At 58.9% G+C, this 15,231-nt stretch overlaps 2 protein-coding genes across 5 annotated transcripts in view; one reads left to right on the top strand and one right to left on the bottom strand.

Annotated features, from left to right (window-relative positions):
- Window positions 1-15,231, top strand: part of RASSF4 (Ras association domain family member 4) — a 40,602-nt gene that overhangs the window by 15,274 nt on the left and 10,097 nt on the right. For all 4 annotated transcript variants that reach the window (XM_004466808.3, XM_004466810.2, XM_004466809.5 and 1 more), the window contains exons 4-6: window positions 9,545-9,687; window positions 10,923-11,014; window positions 12,003-12,145. In XM_004466808.3, coding sequence (XP_004466865.1) covers window positions 9,545-9,687; window positions 10,923-11,014; window positions 12,003-12,145 — 378 coding nt within the window. The remainder of the gene's footprint in view (window positions 1-9,544; window positions 9,688-10,922; window positions 11,015-12,002; window positions 12,146-15,231) is intronic.
- On the bottom strand, window positions 4,018-5,410 carry DEPP1 (DEPP autophagy regulator 1). The gene is made up of 2 exons (XM_004466807.5): window positions 5,272-5,410; window positions 4,018-4,646 (listed from the first exon to the last, which is right to left on the bottom strand). Exon 2 carries the CDS (start codon window positions 4,619-4,621, stop codon window positions 4,046-4,048), a length of 576 nt encoding a protein of 191 aa, XP_004466864.1. The 5' UTR covers window positions 4,622-4,646; window positions 5,272-5,410; the 3' UTR covers window positions 4,018-4,045.

The following is a 15,231-nucleotide window of genomic DNA, read 5'->3' as shown; positions in this document are numbered from 1 at the left end:
AGAGTCTGTCCTGGCTGAGGCCAGTCTGCTTATTAGCTTCCCTGGTTGGGTTATTCTGACAGCCACGCATCCGTCCACATCAGGAGGGCTAACCCCAAAGTCTGGGCAGTGGGGTGTTTGCCAATCCATGGTAGGGTGGGGGGTGGGCAGGAACCCATCCATGATGGCATCAGCCTGGCCAGAGGGGCAGACCCCGCGCTCCTCCTCTCCCTGTCCCCTTTCACTCCCCAAACGGGGCCTCCCGCAGGATGGCTTGTGCCCCATCCCCTCCGTGCTGCCGTGCGGCCTCCTGCTTCTCACTCGTGCCATCCCCTTGGCCAGGGTCGGCCTTCTCTGAAACCTCCTCGTCGCCAGGCTGAGACCCGGTGCCCCCGGCCAGTCCAGTCTTGCCTTTGGTTTTGCTGTCTCTTTTCTTAACTGTGCGGTCGGCCGCTCCACGCAGGGTGGGTGCCCTGCCTGGCCCCGCATCACCATGCCAGCTCAGCGCCACTGAACGACTAGCCAGCAGGGCTGGCCTGGGGCGGCTTAGGAGGAGTCCTGAGCTCCAGCATGCCCGGCAGATTATGGGGTGAGGGGGAGGTACGGGGCCGGAGGGGTGTGGATCTGTGTCGCTGAGTGAGCCACTGGCGCCCACTTCAGGTGTGGGCGATGCAGACATGGGGTAGCGTCTCTGGGCCGCAGGAGCTTAAGGACCCAAAACAGTGGTGGCTCTCTGTGGGTTTCCCACACCAGCGTCAGCTCCACTGGGGAATTTGTTGGACGTGCACATTCGCAGGTCCCCAGTGCAGACTTACCGAGTCAGGAACTCTGAGGCTGGGGCCTCCCATCGGCCCTGTCACAGCCCTTCGGGGATTCCCACGGAGGGTCAAGTTGGAGAAGAACGTGTCTCTGAGCTCAGCGCGTGGGGAGTCCCCAAGATAATTGCCTCTGTCGGAACAGCTGTGTGGGGAGAGGGGCTGGGCGGCCCCGGGCCGTGCCCTGTGTGGTGTGGGACAAGTCCTTCCCTGGGGAGGAGTGGGGGGATTCCACAGGGTCCCCGACAGCCCCTGCAGTGGGAAAGGAGCACCTTCTAGGCTGGGGATTTTCCTGTTTCCGAGCCCAAAAGAGGATGTGAGGCCATCTCTTGATCTCCAGAGAGACAGCAGGAGCTTCCAGGGACTTCCACAGTCAGAAGAGCCAGGGGGTGCCAGCCCAAGGAAGCATGCCATCCTGGGGGGTGACAGCCGCTGTGAAGTGTAGGCCGGCAGGCTGTGCGGCAGGGGCTTCTGGCCATGGCGCGCAAGGCCTGGGGCTTAGCCCGCTCCTCAGGGAACCACCAAGGCCGCTGGCCCACCCCGGCCCCGGGCCCAAGCCTCTGCAAGGTCTCAGACACATACCTGGCTCTTCCTGGGCCCCGGGGACCTCGGCAGCCCCAGGTGCGGGCAGGTGGGGGGGAAACTGAGGATGCCCCAGGCGGCTCCAATGCACCTGGCCCTTTACTTCTTAAAATCTCGAAAGACCTTTGAGACACAGGGACAACTCTTGCCATCCGAGTTCAAGAAACGCATCCCCGATCCCGGGGTGGTTTGTAACACGGCAACACCGTTTAAGCATTATGCTCTAGAGGTCTTTAGCATCTCTGCGGGATCCCACAACAGTTCCCAGGGACGCAGGCAGCTGTTTGCCACTCATGGTCCCCAGGTCCCCAGATCACAGCTGGCACAGCTCCTCTCTGCTCTCTCTCCCCTGTCCAGCGGCAGCTGCAGCCACGAGCTCTGCAGTCTCTACTGGCCTGGAGAGATTAAGTGTGTCCCTGCACAGCATTTCCCTGCAAACCTCCCAGCCTCCGAAGGGTTAGGGGGAGGGACTCTGCCCTCGGGCAAGCTGAGGTGTTAGCTTCCTTCACTGCAAACCTCACCTTTGGGATAGTTCTGCTTGAGTGAGATCTGCAAGCACCCGGGAGCAGCCATGCCTGTTGAAAGGAGCAGGTTTTAAGCAGGTTGCTTACTCTCCAGAAGGAAAAGGGTGCCGGCCTGTCACTAATAGTGTGAGCAGGAGGAAACCGGCGCCCGCCGGGCCCGGGATCTGCACCCACCCGCCCCACGCTCGGCCCTGAGGTGCTCGGGGGCTCCTCCTGGTGGCCGTGAGCGAGCACCACATGCTGTCCTGCCCTGCAGCCCCAGACCCTGCCGGGCCTGGGAAGTGGAGGGAGGGAGGCCTCCGCTCTCAGAGGCCCCGCCCCGCGAGGGCTGCCCACCCCTCCTCGAAGACCTGGAGGCAGCAAATGAGGACCCATCTCTAGTCTTCTGTCATCTGGGAGAGGATGCTTCCCAGCCTGCTCCCGGGGAGCTTGTGTGCTGCACGCCGTCCTCAAGCCATGACTGCGGAGACCGGCTGGTCTCTACGGCCCCTTCCCCAGGGGGACGTGCAGCAAAAAGAAGGCGAATCTGGGGCTGTTCTGTCCTGTCAGAACTTGAGATACGCCAGAGGCCCCTTCCCCCACCCCCCCCCCACCCCTTTTTTTGGCAGCCTCTGAAGGTGGCACTAACTTCCTTTGCACCAGCGGTGATAGTAGCTGAGGTGCCCGGAGCCCAGGGGTCTCCCCACCCCTGCCTGGCCTCCCTAGATGTGGTGGGAGCGGTTTCCGACCATGGGGGCAATCAGCAAACATCACCCCAGTTGCCAGACCACCTGCCTCTGACGCTTTCGTGCTGCTTCAGGTCCAGCGTGATCAAGCCTGGTCTGTCCTGCCACGTCTCGGTCGTGGGCAGTTCCCACCACCCCAGGACACTGGCTAGAGGCTACCCCGGTGCATTTACTATAGAAGGAAGGAGACCTGCAGGCTTGAGCTGACCAGAGCCCAGCAGGCTGTGACGGATACCATGTATTTGTACATAGTGCTTGTACTTATAATGACCTCTGAGTTTAGTCGTCCACTTTCCCCCACCGCTGCGAGATTGGAAGGCTCAGCACTGGTGTGCCCACTTTATAGATAAGAGAACTGAGTACCTTACAGGTCTGAAACTTTTTCTTAGTGTGTGATTTACATTCTGCCTCCCCACATATCACACATAAAAGAGGACAAACATTGGAAAAGTCCAAAGCAATTAAAACAGCCGAAAAATTAGAGATTGATAGTCAGGACAGTTCACAGAACAAGAGAGTGGAGGAAACACACAAGACTGCGTGAACTTGGCTCTGAGACCCCTCCCCTCTCTGAGCATTCTCCCCGACAACCAGCATCAGCCAGTTCTGGCCCCACCCAAGGGAACAGGGAGGGTGGCTTCAGGCCTGATTCCTTTGAGTTACGAGGTCTCACCCTGCTCTCTGAGGGAGAGGATCCCCTCTCCCCATCCCCACCCTCACCCCGACCCTTGCCAGACTCCTGTTGGGTCTTAGGATGCATGGAGGGAGCCTGCCTTCCGGTGGGACACTGCCCTGTGCTGACCATGCCCCACCCAGAGGAGGTGGGGAAAAGGGGGTGGGCACGGGCCCCAGGTCCAGGCATTGGCACCTGCGGGCTCGGCCCCTGCGGAATTCTGTACCAGAACACCTGGTGCCTTCCGCTGGGCTCATCCCAGCCCAGTAGGACATCAGGACTTGGGGACCAGACTCACTGGGGGACCCAGAGGGAAGGTCGCCCCATGCTTCTTCCCAGGCCTCGGGGACCACCGGCTCCACAGGCAGGGGCACGGGACTGACTTGGGCCAGGGGCGCGCTCTGAAGCCACCTTCCCTCCCGCCTCCTCCCCCTCTCCTGTGTGGGCTGAGGATAGGTGCCCCTTATCCCATGCTTGCTTGGTCGCGTGCTGCCCCATTGCCTTGTCAGGCCAGCCCTGGGGGCAGGGACTATTAATTACCCCTGCTGACCCTGGAGGAAGCAGAGGAAGAGTGACTCGCCCAAGCCAGGAAGTAGCAGAGCAGGTGGGCTCCTGCCCGCCACATCCGTGAAAGCGGGTGTCCCCCCCATAGACCTGCCAAGGACAGCAACCCACCCTGGGAAAAGGGGGCAGGCAAGACGAAGGGGAGCCCGGGGAGCTCGAGCTGGAAGCCTTTATTGGGAGGGGTCAGAGTTCCTGGATGGCCGGGAGGTGTGGGTGCAAGGTCCTGAGGAGGCTGTGGGGACGGGCTCTGTGGGGGAAGGCTGAGGCACGCTCGGAGCTCGGGGGCCCATCCCGCGGCGGTCTGGCCGGAGGGCGCCCAGCCGTCCTGGCCTTGCCAGGATCCATCTGTCTGCGCAGACCACAGGGGCCAGCAGTGGGGCCAGTTCTCCTCAGTGGGCCCTTTGGACTGGGCCGCTTTTCCTGGGACTCCCCAAAAAGCCAGTCCAGGGGGTCGGCAGAGCCAGGCCCAGGCGGTGGGGGCTGCTGGCCACTGAAGTGGGCAGTGATGTCCTGCAGGGATGTGGCAGGGCGGCCCTTCCTGCAGGCCCGGGCCAGCCGGTGCGGTCTGCCGGGGCAGCCCCCCGCCGGGGCAGTGTCCAGGGCCGAGGCGGGCTGCGCCAGCTGACAGATGGACCTCACATAGTCGTCCAGGCTGGGCGAGGGCGGGGGCTCCTGCAGAGGTCCTCCAGACAGCCTCTCTTCCAACGTCTCCTGAATTGTGGGCAGGTGGGCCACGGAGATCAGCAGCCGGGACCGCATCACGGTGGGGGGAGGGGCAGGCAACCTGTTGGCCAATAGCAGGTGGGTGGTGAGGGGCTGTGCAGCTCCCGATGCCCCCGCCCTCGGCCCCTCCCCATCCTGAGCCCTGAGCCCACGTCCACTGCGATGGGCCAGGAAAGACAGGGCTGGGGGGCGGGGTGGGAGACTGCAGACTGCTATCCAGAGGTGCAAGTCCCGCAGGCAGAGCTGGACCCCTGGGGCCACTCTTCCTGCTAACGTTAGAAACCCCCATGCTTCAGACATTGTCACTGCTATTCCTGAAGAACGTGTCAAATAAGAAAACTCAGACTATTGGACTTGGAGTCAGAGGGAGCTGGGGTTTTAAATCAGGGTCTGCCACTTACGACCTGTGACCCAAGGCGAGACACTCGTCTCTAAGCCTCATCTGGTAACCCGGCTTAGCCTTCCCTGCCTCTCAGGGATGTCGTGAGCAGCAGTGAGATGACACCCCATGTGAAATGCCCTGAAAAGCTGTAAAGCTCCACTGATGCCCCTTAGCGTCACTGCCAGGAATAGCACCATCCACTAAGGCAACGGAGAATGTCAAGTCCAGGCTGAGAATCACCCTCGAAGATAAAGCAAAGCCTTTTTGTTTTATCTCAAACCAGAAGTCAACTGCCTTCTCTTACCTGTAGCTGAAGGGTCCTGGAGGAGCAGGAGATGCTGGGCTCCTGTGGTGGTCAGCAGGAAAGCTCCAGAAGGCTCTGGGGGTCGAGGGGCCCAGGTCTGGAGTCCGTGTCGAGGGTCAGATTCCTGGGAGGAGGACGGTGAGGACGATGGGCCAGCCTGCCCAGCGGCTGGAGGGGAAGGCTGCTCCTGGAGCCGCTGGCTAACCTCGCCGCCCGCTGGAGGCATTTATACCACTCCACCAGCCATCAATTACTGTCACATGGGCCAAAAATAGCAGCGCTCAGGAAGGGCTCGGACAAAAACAGCTTGGCGGGCGGGGCCAGCCCAGCTGCCAGCCGGGAGCGGGTGTTTGAGCCTGGGAAGCTGGGGGTTGTTTACACTGCAGGCAGGGCTGGGAAGAGGTGGCCACCGCCCCGGCCTCCGCAGCCCACAGGGCTCCCTCGTGGGCCCCGTGAGTCCCAAGGCTCTGCTATCACCATCTGTTTCCCACCCTGTAATCACAATTGCACCCCATGACCCCAGCACTCGGGCCTTGTGTCCCAGCCGGGCTGTACGAGGAGAGCCCCTGGCCTGCCCCTGTGAGGAGTGGGCAGGGCCCTGGCGACCCTGAGGGACAGCCATGCACTGCAGCCCCCCAAGGGACTGGGTTTCCCTAGGCCTGCTCTGAGCTCCACCCCAGAACCAAGACCAAGGGCCAGGTCTGGTGCAGGTCGTACCACGTACAAGGTGTGGACTTAAAAGGGACGTTTAGTTATTTAGTTGCTCAACAGACCTAATTAGTGTGACTGCGTGCCCGTGAGCGTCTAGGTACAGGCACGATAGCAGTGGACAAAGCCATTGTCCCCCTGGGCTTAACTTTCTAGCGCGGGAGACAAGGACCTAAACGGAGGTGCATCATGGTTGCAGGTGCTAGAACGGCTTGAGAAAAGCAAAGCAGGGGGCTGGGATGGAGGGTGTGGGGCTGGGACGGAGGGTGGCAGGCTGCCATTGTGGGTGCAGGGCCGTGAGCGGATGAACGCAGGGAGTGGTGATTCAAGTGGAAATCGAGGGGTGGTGTGCAGGGAACGGCGCCTGCTAAGCCCCTGCCTAGTCCCGGGGACGGGTGTTGGGGCCATGCACGAGGGACTGGGCCACATGGAAGCGGGGGTCCAGGAGCAGTCGCAGACTCCGGGTTTCCACCCAAGTGAGGCGGAGGCCACCGAAGCACTGGACAAGGGGAGACGGTCTGGCTTCTCTTTCAAAGGATTGCCCGGCTGCTGTGCCCATGTGGGTTGGGGACTGGCTGGCAGGGCATTTGGGGAGCACCTGGGGAGCATGCCAGGGTGGCCAGCCAATGCAGGAGACAGCAGAGCACAGATGGGCAGACTGGGGGAAGGTCTTTGTAAAGAGGGATGCCGGGCACTTCTCAGACACCCCAATCTTTCACCCAGCACCCCCCTTCCCCCAGCGGAGCAGGGGAGAGAGGAAGCCATTCAGGTGGCAGCCGAGCCCGCTGGCCTGGCTGTTGGGTGAACCCGGGAGGGACTGCCTGGTCTGAAGCACCCACGTTTTGGGTGGCATGTTCCACGGGGGGCAAGGTGTACATTTGGGATGCCGGTCAGGATCTCAGTGAGATGTCAGCAATTCCAACCTCAAAGGCTCTTGACATGCAGATGCTTTTGTACAACCTTTGTCTGTTTTCCTGGCTTCCTTTGAATTTATTTTATTCCCTCCCCTGGTAACTTATATTCTATATTGTGGTTATGAGCTTCTTATTCTAATTATTTCATATAGCTGAGATTATACAACATATAATAATGTTGATTTATTAACAGCACACTAGCTAATAGGCTGAACTGAGGATGGGATGTGTTCATTTGGGTGGACAATTGAGACTATAAGCTTGAGGCCCCCTGTGAGGATGGACAGACCACCAGGGTACAGAACCCCTGGGTTCGAGTCCTGCCCTTGCCTCCAGGAGGGTTTCTGCCTCTGCCTGATTCAGGCCCCCAACAGGGGAGGGGCTGCATGACAGCCCGAGGGCCCCTGCTCTGACATCAGCCCAGGCCTCCCCATTTCAGAGGGCCAGGCTCGGTGGGGGTGTGTGTGGGAAAGGGGCACTTTGGGACACACATCTTGCCTTGGTGGGGATACCAGGCCTGGGCCACTTGGAGCTGGCTGGTCCCACTGCAGCCAGCAGCCTGCTGACGGCCCCATGCTCTGCCAGACGCCTCCCCTTTTCTTCCCAGTGCCCGAGTGAGCCCTCCCTGCCCCGTCCCCACATTGCCAGTGTCCTCAGAGTGCTGCCCCATGGGGACTTGCAAGGCCTGCTGCTCGGCACACCCGACCCTGGTGGCCCTGCCTCTCCCCCAGGGTGGTCAGTGCTCTCTGGCCTGGCTTCTCCTCCTGCTGCTTCCCACATGGCTGCCAGTCTAACCACTCCCCTTCCCCACCCCAAACCATCCCAGGAGCCTCCAGGGCCCCTTCTTTCCTCTAGAATAAATTACCACTTCTTTGGCAGCAGGTAGGGCCCACTAAGGAGGTGGCTTCACCCCGCTGTCTAAGCTCTCCCAAGGCTTCTTCAGACCGATCCACACTTGCCACTTGCTGCCGCAGCACTTGCAAGGAAACGCCCTCATCTGTTTTCACCACCTTGCACTCCCTTCTAGGACCAACTCCTAAAGCTCCGAAAACCCCTCCTCCAGGAAGGCACCGTGACTGCTGATGGAAGTACCCCCGTTTCTGACCTGCCTTAGACAGAGGGCGTGCCTTCCAGGCAACCGGTGCCCCTGCTGGCATCGGAGCCCCTCGAGCCCCCGTGTCTCCTGTGCTTCTGGAATGTGAGCCCCGCAGCGGCCAGGCCGTGCCTGCTTCCTCTCCCTTCTCCCGGGGTCAGGCTGGGGTGGTGTGTGGTGCCCCCGATGAACGAGCTGTCCTGACATGCGAGGTGTTCCAGGGAGCTGGGGCAAGGGGCCCTCTCTGGGGTCATGTTACGGTGAAGAACCAAGCCCACATTGGCTTTGCCTGCCCTCCCTCCGGGACCTTTAGCTCCCGCAGATCAACACACGCCTTTTCCTTTCTAGGGAGGGGTGCAATGTCTGCTGGCTTAGGCATGTGTTTGCTGCCTGTACAAACATCAGTGGTTATCAAAATTAGCTCTGATTCTTGTTTGCTTCTTTTTTTTTTAAGTGAATGGAGTGAGGTCATATCAGAAAGCTGTGTATTTTTGATAACCTTGAACAGATAAGAACCATTTTCTCTGGGAATTCAGGGCATTTTAAACTATTGCTAATGAAGCATCGAGTCGACGCGAGATGGGACAGCTCTGTAAACCCTACGGGGGATAGAAGGGCATCTCCACAAGGTCCCTCTTCCCGTAGGGTTTTCAATGCCAAAGAAGAGAAAAAAAATGGACTCTGAGAATCTAAACGTTGCTCGAGGTAGCAATGGGGCAATGATGTTTAAAGTTCATTGCCAAAAGACCGGTATCAAAAGATTAGGGACACAGAGCTGGAGGACCGAGGCTCAGGGGAGAGGGGGGCTTGTGAGGTGCCCGGCAGCCTGCTTTGGGGGTGCAAGAGAAGCAGCCAGGCCAGGGCTGGGGGGGTGAGGGGGTGGCACAGAAGGCCCTGGACATGCTCTCTGTTAGATACAAGCCTGAATCAGGCCAGAGAAACCGGAGTAAGGATGCCGTCTGCAGACCTGGGGAAACTGAGGCTGGTTTGGGAGCCGGGGTTGAGGGCTGCCGTAGTTATTCTGAGGGTGCATGTTCACTGCTGGTGGGGTGAGTGGGGGTGGGGAAGGCAAGATAGACCCCCAGGAAAGAAGCTGCTTGGGGAACTGGAGGTGGGTGGAACCCACTCTGTGGCATTCGTTGCTCATAGGAAGGTCATGGGCGGGGGTGGGGGGGCCGAGCCCTCTGGCCTGATGGGCACCGCCGCCAGCCCCCAGCCTGGCCGGGCACATGAGGGGCTCCACAGGTTGACGTGCCTCCCTGCCAACAGCCCGCTCCCGCGGGAGGCCTGACTCAGCCCACGGGTCGGGGAAGGGCACGCCTCAGGCTTCCTCTCCTCGGGCTGCGCAGCACGTAGAGGCTCATGGCTCCAGCGCCAGCCCTTTCTGGGGGTGGGATGGGAGCTCAGGGATGGGCGGGGGGATGTTTGAGGGACGGAGGGTCTGGGGGTCCTGGACAAGGGGCCGGGCCCCAAAGAGGCATGGAGAGGGTGGGCCGAGACCCCAAGGGGCTGGGGGCTCTGGGTGAAGAGACTGATGGAGTGTGGGGGCCCCTTGCAGGAGGAAGGGGTGCTGATCATCGAGGGGCTCCTCAACATCTCCTGGGGGCTGCGGCGGCCCATCCGGCTGCAGGTGCAAGATGACCAGGAGCGCTGGCACCTGCCCTCCCCCATGTGGACGGCCGAGCTGCCCGGCTACAACCAGTGAGTGTGGGGCAGGCGGCCTCGGAGGACACTGCTGCACCCGAGCTGGACTGTCGGGGTGCAGGGGCATGTCCTCAGCCTCAGGGTGGGAGCAGGAGTGTGACCCGGCCTGGTCACCAAGCCCCCGGGGAGGGATCCATCACTCGACATGAGACCCTCACCCCCGAGTGGTCTGTCATGCACACAGCTGGGTTCTGGGTCCCTGCCAGAGAATGTTTCGGGGCTTCCCTCACCCCCAGGCATGCTTCACCATGTGCACTGAGTCACCTTGTCCGCAAGGAGAGGGGGCTAAAGCCCTCTGCCTGCCTGAAATTTCTCAGCCTCTCCTGTATTGTCTTGAGCATTCGCTCCAATTTAGCATTCTCCTGCTCTGCAAAGTTTTTGTTTCAATGTCAGAAGGAGGTTTCAGTTGGGAGAGATGATTTCCTACCTGTGGTGCCATTTCATGGATTTTTATCCCACTTTCCCACTAAAAAGGAGCAGTTAGCTACTGAATTCTACATCTAGCAAATCCTTTAAAAAGGCAACAACTGAGAGGAAAAAAAAGTTCCCCTTCAAAGATTCAAGTAAAGTGAATGCCCCGAAAGAACTTAGCATGTCGATGCCCCATGCCACACACGCTGGCGTGAGTCCACGTGTCCGTGGCCTGGTGTAGCGAGCCTGGAGATGCAGACTCAGAGCATATCAGGCTGGGCCTCCTGACTGAGGCTGCAAGTGCAGTGGTGCCCTCCGTGTCGTGCCCCAAGGCAGAGGCGGCCTGTGGCAGGCAGGGAGGTGAGGCTCTGGGCGCTGTGTCCCGAGGGCGCTCCGCACGGTCCCTGTCTGCCCATCTCCTACACCATCACGTCGCAGGGCTGCAGACGTTTCAGGTGTGCCCGTTGCTTCTTAGCCGGATGCTAGCTGCCCTGCCTGGGGGCCACCCCATTTAAGCTGCCCATGCCCAGGACACCCCACCAGGCCTGTTGGAGCCTGGAGAGCCCTCTGGCACCCAGCCCCAGTGCTGGCCTGGTGTCCAGTGACATCCGGGGCACTCAAGTCTGCAGGGTCAGTTCACCCTCCTTCCGGCCAACACTGGGGAGGCTTCTCTGGACTGTTCTCATTGGCTTTCTAGGTATGAACCTGCTGCCTCCCTGAGCCTTGCCGTGTTCTGCCCACGGGCAGCGGCCTCTTCCCTCGTGCCTGGGGTGTCTTCTAGGCCAGCAGGCAAGCTGATTCCTGTGATGTTCTCTTTTCAGAAAGGAGGCCCCTCCTCGGGGTGGTGGGGACGGCGCCGAGGAGCCACGCACTGGGCCAGTGCCGAGGGCGGAAGGTTCCAGAGACGGTGCCGGTAAGTGGGGCCCACGGGCCGCCCAGGGTGCGTCCCGCCCCGGGATGGGGAGGAAGGGTTTCTCAACGGACCGCGATTTCCAAAGGTCAGCTCCGTGAGGCGGCAAAGGGCGCCCTTGTCAGTGGCTTGCGTCACTGACACCTGCTCAGAAGGAGGAGGCCCCATAGGCTCAGGCCCACCCATGCCCACCTCGCTGTACGGACGAGGAAGCTGAAGCTCACAGGGGTTACCCAGCTTCTCGGTGGCCCGAGCCTACCCTTCGTGCTGCGTCATAGAAATGAGAGGACATGGGCAGCCTGTGGTGGCCGGCCGGCCTGCCTGCTCAGGCCTGTGGGATGTCTTCCTCCCACTCTGGGATCCATCAGTGCTCCCAGGCTCTCTGCGCCCCCTCGGCATGTGTGACGGGGACTGCAGGACAGGGCCGGCCGGTGCCCGTCTTAGATTCTGAGGGCTGCCCAGCAAAGGTCCACGTGCCGGAAGCCGGAAGGCTGAACCCTGTCGGGGAGAGCCCCTGCCTGGCTTCTGGTGGGCTGTTGGCCATCTTCGTCGTCGCCCTGTGGCCTTTCCCCCTGTATCCCCTGTCCCCTTCTATAGGGACATCAGTCACTTTGGACCAAGGGCCCCCTACTCCAATGTGACCTCATTTGAGCTTGCCTAATTCCATCTGCAACGACCCTCCTGCCAAATCAGGCCACATGCGGAGGTCCTGGGGGCCGGGGGTGAGGACACTTCAAGCCCTAACTCTGGGGGCAACTCGCCCCAGATGGAGCCCGAGAGAGGCCCTGCGGCGGTGCCACTCACTCAGGCCTCGCTGGCCGGTGTCTCCTTCCGGAGCTGCAGAGTGGGAGCCCCCTCCCCCCACGGCGCCCCGCCCCCATCCCAGGGACGACACGGATGCACCCTCCAGGCAGCGCCCACCCCCGCCGAGAGCCCCGACACCGCGGCCTAACCACGCCGGCCTGACCCCGCCGGCCGATTCTCCCCGCAGAGCCCCTCGGGGAGGACGAGGCACCACCGCTCGTGCGGACACGGAGCGACGTGAGCTGCGCGGTGCAGCGGAGGCCCAAGTCCGAGGCCCAGCGGCTGCGGCGACACCGCTTCTCCATCAACGGGCACTTCTACAACCACAAGGTGACGGCCCAGCCCGGCCTCCAGCGGCCGGCGCCGGGGTCCTGCCTCCGAGGCTGAGGCGCGGGACCGGCCTCCAGCTCAGGTGCAGCCGGCACCCACGGCCGGCTCGGCGCTTTCCTCTCCTGGGGAACTATAGCTGACCTCCTTTTAACTTGCTTGTTTCCATCTGTAACGACCCCATCCGAGTAAGGTCCTATTCTCAGATATTAGGGATAAGGACATCAACACATTTGGGGGGGGGGCACACAAGTCATCTCATAAAACTGCCCTAGGTGCCCCAAGACAGAGACCGAGAGCGTCACCGTGTGACTTTGTGACATTGGAGTCAGCCCTCAGGGTGTCACCTTACCAGCCTGCAGTGGGTGTTTGTCATGTGCTGATGAGAAACTGGCTTGAGAGGTTCAGCAGCTTACCCAAAGTCACATCATGACCCTACAAAGGTTATATTATTTCCAAAACTGCCAGTCCATTCTCACAAGTCCCATGGATTCCTGGCAAGTCAAGTGTGGTTGACAGAGACAGTGATGCCAGATTTATCTTCACTAGGCAATTAGTTCTATGCAGTTTTCGCCAGAGCAGGACCGATTGTCCCGTGGGAACATCATGAGCCGGCTCCCTTTCTCTCTTGGCAGAGGCACCTCCCTAGCTTGAGGGTGCCTGGGGCTGCACGGATCTGCCCCCAGAGAACCTGGAAGGGTCCTTGTTCCCAGTCTTTGGCCTTTTGTCAAAGGATGAATTGTCCTGACCTCAGGAAAAGAGCTCTTTCCCCAGATGACCTCATTCCATCAGCACACTGAGCTGTGAAAAGAGAAGTCGATTGTTACTATAAATGGAATGGGTGGTGGGCCAGGACCTGAATAGAGTGTCCTGTAATAGGCTGTATCCTGCCACACTGGGAAATGAAAGCACAGGGTTCCCAGTTTAAGCAACTTCCCTTCTCTGTGGGTGATGACTCAGAAGGAGGAGGCATGGGAAAGAGTAGTCTCGGGTCAGAGCTGACCGAGCAGGTAGTAGAGGCGAGGCCTGCCAGGGGCCCCTCAAGCCGTGCTGGGGAGGCCCCTGGACTTCAGGCAGGAGAGTTCAGCTCAGCAGCAGAGGGGCCCAGCTCTGCCTCCACACCCTGCTAGGTTTGCAGTAAATGTCAATGCACAGCAACAGGGTTACCTCTGCTAAAGTCCAGGAAAATTCAGGAGTATTTGAAAGAAGAGTTTCCTGAAATAGAGAAGGGGGAGTTGGGGCTTAAGTAGAGATTTGGAATGGCTCCTATCAGAACCCCAAATATCACTTGGTCATTCTTTGTATCTTATTCCAAGAGTGGTTTAGCCCAGAAAGTGTTAACTAAGCACCCCTCATTGTTAGGATTTCAATATATATCTATGTGCCATTTTGTTGCATAATTAACAAATTTAAAAAGAGCACCTGCAAGGGCTTAGGGACAGTCCAGTTCTGGAAAAAAAAAAAAAAAAGAGGAAAGGAAAGGAAAGAAATCTTTTGCTCCATGGCTCAAGGCCCAACCAGTGGGACTTCTTGTTGCATTCCCATCCCTCAGGGCTCACTCATCAACAGGAGGGATGCCCAGCACAGTGACATTTAAGTTATGGCAAGTGTCACGGGAACGCGGTGTATGTCAGAGCAGTCTATAACCTTTGAAAGGAAGAGAATCTAACTGCCAGGCTCTCACCTCACAACCTCTAATTTGCACTTTGAACCATCCTGCAGAAGAGCTGCTCATTCAGCCGCTGACACTGGCTGTCCTGCCTTTGGTTGAGTCAGGAGGCTTTTCCCCATAATAGCACTGACCTGCAGAAAGTGAGTCCTTTCTCCTAGCAAACTGACTCACCTTCAGGGCGGGAAGTAATATCTTAGGCATTTTGGAGAGTTCATTCCTACATCTTGGGCGAGAAGAACTATTCAAAAGGCCTCTTTCCTCTCTCTCCTCTTCCTTTATATCCATACAAAATTAGTGTCCTTAGAAATTATATTTAAAATTAAAATTACACAAGTCATAGGTTACAATTTTTTTAAAAAATTCCTAGAATGAGAATATCTGATTTGCTCACCTGACACGCTAGTTGTGTGGATCAAATGAGAAAATGTACACGAGAGGTCTCTAGAAATCATAAAATACGTAAACGTTCTGCTTGCAAGGGGCATGGCTTAACGGAACCAGTCATAGATTTGGAATCAGAAGGAAAAAAATGCCAAAAATTGACTTCCTGTGGTAATTGTCAGTCATTTTGTTCCAGGGTTGTTTTTTGTTTTTTCTTGAAGACTGTGCAATATTACCTCAGCTCATCTCTTCCCGAAACAGTTCTGGGTCAGGTGACTATTGGTCTGACTTCCCGCCTGGGTGAACTTTGTACCTGTCCCCAGGGATCTGACGGGGGCTGTCGGTTCAGATGTTGTCCATCAGAGAGGAGTTCAGATGTTGTCCATCAGAGAGGAGTTCAGATGTTGTCCATCAGAGAGGAGTTCAGATGTTGTCCATCAGAGAGGAGTTCAGATGTCCATCAGAGAGGAGCCGTCTGTGGTTAAATGGGAGCTCAGCCACGGCACCTCGGCTCTTACCCGGTGTCCGCTGGTGTCATCTGGAGGAAAGGCTTGTTTGACAAGAACTTTCTCCTCCTTGGAGCAGTGGCTCCTCTGTTCAGCTCATATTTCTTGGGGTTCAGGGTCTGATTCGGAATGGTTTCTGTACAACCCCAGCCACTCCCCATCTCAGCTTGGAGGAGGCAGTTCCCAGTTGGAGTCGGGCTCTGGTGCATCTGGCCCAGTCCAGCTGGGGTCACCCGGCAAATCCCTGAAGTGCCCTTGAGCCTCTGTGCCTCCTCGGGAATGCAGAGCTGGGGCGTAGAGGAGGGAGAGTGCATTTGAATTTGATTTCGGGAGTCAAGGAGGCATTTGCTGCCGAGAAGAGGGGATGTTTCCAGTAGGGGCCTCACCCTGGCTGGGAGGCCCAGCTGTGAGGGGACAACCTGGGGTTTCGGGAGTCACGTGGCTGCTCCTTTCCAGGTGCCCCTGGCCAGCTCTATAACCTCCCCAAGCCTCAGGTTTTTTTCTCAGAAAGGGGAATTGTTACAGCTACT

This window comes from Dasypus novemcinctus, chromosome 6 (assembly GCF_030445035.2).
Source record: "Dasypus novemcinctus isolate mDasNov1 chromosome 6, mDasNov1.1.hap2, whole genome shotgun sequence".
Taxonomy (NCBI): Eukaryota; Metazoa; Chordata; class Mammalia; order Cingulata; family Dasypodidae; genus Dasypus; species Dasypus novemcinctus.
Note: the sequence above shows the minus strand (reverse complement) of the source record. Positions and strands in the feature narration are given on the sequence as shown.